The sequence below is a fragment of the Parus major genome, chromosome 7 (genome assembly GCF_001522545.3).
Source record: "Parus major isolate Abel chromosome 7, Parus_major1.1, whole genome shotgun sequence".
Taxonomy (NCBI): Eukaryota; Metazoa; Chordata; class Aves; order Passeriformes; family Paridae; genus Parus; species Parus major.
In genome coordinates, this window is record NC_031776.1 from 31,495,901 (window position 1) to 31,499,656 (window position 3,756).

General features: G+C 48.4%; 1 protein-coding gene across 1 annotated transcript; it reads right to left on the reverse strand.

Annotated features, from left to right (window-relative positions):
* Window positions 1–220: 220 nt before the first annotated feature.
* CXCR4 (C-X-C motif chemokine receptor 4) lies at window positions 221–3,554 on the reverse strand. The gene is made up of 2 exons (XM_015635564.2): window positions 3,415–3,554; window positions 221–1,827 (listed from the first exon to the last, which is right to left on the reverse strand). The coding sequence occupies exons 1-2, from the start codon at window positions 3,439–3,441 to the stop codon at window positions 766–768; spliced, it is 1,089 nt and encodes a 362-aa protein (XP_015491050.1). The 5' UTR covers window positions 3,442–3,554; the 3' UTR covers window positions 221–765.
* Window positions 3,555–3,756: the final 202 nt, after the last annotated feature.

The window sequence follows — 3,756 nt, forward strand, 5'->3', positions numbered from 1 at the left end:
AAGTAATTCCAAACATAATGTTAACTGGAGCAAATGTATTCCGGTGGAAAAAAAATATGACATGGAACTCAGAGATGTCAACTGAATAATCAGTATGTACTGAAACTCATTTTCCTGCTTTTCACAAGACATGCAATTTTCTAAGACATTATTGTGTATTTAATATTGTAAATAAAAGCACTGAGAAAAATTCAAGTCAAAATGAAAATACCACTCAAAATAACTTTTTTTTCATATACTTTTATTTTACCTTGAACAGAAAATTTTGCAAACCATCAATTACTGAGAACGGATGGAAAAACCCTAGAATGTAACAGGAGGCTTTGGTTATAAGTGCCATTTCTACAGCAGAGTTAAGCTATTGTAAACCAAACATCTTGTAGTAAGGTAAAAATATCCAGCCAAACTTTTAAGAAAAACAGCAACACCAAAAACATTTACATATAAACAACAGAGAAATATTTTCTAAACTTTTAACAGTCACTTTGCTACAATTCAAAGTGTTTAGTTCATATATCTATACATACAGACAGTCACTAAAACGTTTGTGAACCAACCACTTGTCCACAGGACCTGCCTAGACAGTTTGTCATCAATACGAAAGGTTTTTTTATATAAATAAGTCAATTAAACTTCACAGAGACTAAAAGAAACAATATAAAATCCCAACTGTAAATAAATCTGTACATTATGGTCAGTCTTATTTGTCTGAAATCTTGCGCAACTTTAAAGTGTCTCTTTATAAAACGATGGCAAGGAGCAGCGTTAGCTGGAATGGAAACTTGAAGACTCTGACTCTGTAGAAACAGAAGAATGTCCTGCTCGTTTGCCTTTTGAAAGAATCTTGAGGCTTGATCCTCTGCTAACTGATGTCAAGGCATTTTGAGCTGATGTTTTGAACTTGGCACCCAAGAAGGCATACAGAATTGGATTCAGGCAGCAGTGGAAGAACGCCAGGGCTTCCGTAATGGAGATCCATTTGTGCACTATGGTCTCCAAGCTGCAGCGGTGTCTGATGACTCCCAGCAAGATGAAGGTGTCGATGCTGATGCCGATATAATATGGCAGCCAGCAGGCGAAGAAGGCGAGGATGAGGATAACCGTGGTCTTCAAGGCTTTGCGCTTCTGGTGGCCTTTGGATTGTGACAGCTTGGATATGATAATACAGTAGCAAGTCAGAATTATTAGACCAGGCAAGACAAGTCCTACCAAGATATGCTGGAATCTGAAAGAGATCAGCCAGTTCTCGTGAGGGTACATGCGATCACAGAAATACTTTCCTTCTACTTCACTGGTACTGGCAAAGATTATATCGGGCACTGTCAGAAGCAAAGCTGGCAGCCACACGCCTACGTACACCACCTTCTCAGCCAACAGCTTTCGTGGGCGCTGGCTGCTGGTGGCATGGACTATTGCCAGGTAACGATCTAAACTTATGAAGGCCAAAATCAAGACACTGCTGTAGAGGTTGACTGTGTAAATGACATGAACTGCCTTGCATAGAACATTCCCGAAGTACCAGCTTATGGCAGCATCCACAGACCAGAATGGCAAGGTGATGACAAAAAGGAGGTCAGCCACAGAGAGGTGCAGCCTGTATTTATCAGTCATGCTTCTTTGCTTCTTCTGGTAGCCCATAACAATAATAACCAATCCATTGCCAATTATTCCGGTTAAGAAGATGATGGAGTAGATTGTTGGCAAGAAGATCCGGTTGAAATCGGCATTCTCATGCTGAAAGCATGGCTCTTCGTAGTCTCCATAGTCACCCGAACCAATCTCATCTGTGCCATTTTCAGAAAGTTCAATTAATAACCCAGATGACAGCTAAAAAAAGAGGAAAAATAAAATTAGATGTTAGCTCCTCTGCAAAAACTTATTCTAATTCTATATGACAATATGTGAAGAGTTGCTTGAACAGTCTCCACCGTCACAAATGGGCAAATATTTTGAAAACCAGATGAGAACATACAATGTTTACATATAAATATATAAAATACACAGCAAATAAGAATAAGTTTTAAAACTCCCTTTGTCTTTCTCTGAGGAGTAAGATCTTGCTAAGGGCAGGGCACAAAGGAGCAAAGAAAGATAATGGCTACTCCCAGAAGGATTGTTGGTTCTGGACACTTCAGTGCTCTTATAAGATGGACACTACAAATGGGAGAAAAAAAAAGTGCCAGATGCGAGAGGTCTGTCCACACTGAGCATGACCTATCACATTTAACTCCTACAATAGAGGGCTATAAAAAAAAAAAAAAAATACTTAGAAATGCTGCTGCTCCAAAGTCCCTTCTTATTAGGAGGATGGGGTCAAGGAGAAATAGAGAAGGTACCCTCGGCTGATGTAATAAAGGATAAATAATAGCAAGAATTCCCTGCTGAGAAGCAATTGACAGCTCCATACACTCAGACAAGGAAAAAAAACCCCAAAGCCCATAAAGAAAGAAAGAAAGAAAGAAAGAAAGAAAGAGAGAGGTGACCTTAATCAGGGGAACTCAAACCCCGTGGAGGGTCACCACGATGGGCCACGTTCCCTCCCTTTGTTCCCACCCTGTGCGGTTGCGGGGCAGGGGGTGAGCGCGGCCGGCGCGGGGCTGCAGCCAGACGGACCAAGTGAGCATAGCGGTGGAAAAAGGAAGCGAAATTTGGTAAGGGCATGAAAGCGCGTCAGGAAACCACCAACGGTTTTGGCCACGGCGCTAAAAGCAATGCTGGCGGGAGAGTGCCATCTGGCACCTATTCCTCAGGTTTTCAGATTTTTTGTTGTCACGCCCGGTGTCCCACGGACCCCCGAGCTCAGACCCGCAGCGCTTCACACGCGGAGGCACCGGCTCCGCGCGGGCATTCACTGCGGCTCTAAAGTTGGAACTTGTCAGAGATCTCCTTTTGCTCCTAACTGCTCTCCAAACCGAGGCAGAGAAGCTGGCTCCGGAAGAGTGGGACACCGCCTCGTTTCGAGCGGCGAGCGGGCGGGACGGCCGGGCGCTGCCGCCGCTCCCAGTCCCGCCGGCAGCCCGAGGTCTGGGCGCGCACCGGGGCAAAGGGATACCCTGGAGTCAGAGCGCTCCAAACTTCCTCGCCTCTTTTCCCCTCATCATTCCCGTAGCGCTAATTGCTCTGCCGACGTTTTTCAGTCCACAAATGTGCCACATGTCACTTGAACTGAGAGCAGAGCCCCAGAGAAGGAGCGAAGTCCTGCAGCTGGGATGTGCAGCGGCTGCAGCTGTGCCAAGGTCCGAAGCGCTGCAGGCAGAGGCAGCAGCGGCCGGGGCTCAGAGGGGGAGCCCTGCCCGTTCGCCCCCCGCAGACCCCTCCACTGTCCCGAACCCCGCCGCCCGCAGCCTCCGCCGAGGGCACCTTTGTTTGCAAACAGCGCGCACATGGGCAGCCGCCCGCGCTGCCGGCACTTACATCCAGGCTGTCGAGGCTGCTGTCCATGCTCAGAGCTATCGGACTGCTCCGCGCTCTCAGGCTGTTGCCGTTGCCGCAGCCGCGCCTCTCGCAGTGACACCACTCGCCGCTGCTCCAAACACGCCCCGGCTCTTCTGGCGGGACGCGGCTCTTTATAAGGTCCCGGGCTGCCCCCCCCGCCCCCGGGGCAGCCGCGTCTGGCTCCTCCCCGGCGGTGTCGCCGCGCTCTCGGGCTCCGGGCGGGCGCCTCGGGCCGCTCTTTGTCTGCCGCCCCGGGCATGGGAATTGCACTTGCCCGGCGCGCCCGCGGGGGCCACGCTCCTCACGGGGGTATTTGCCCCC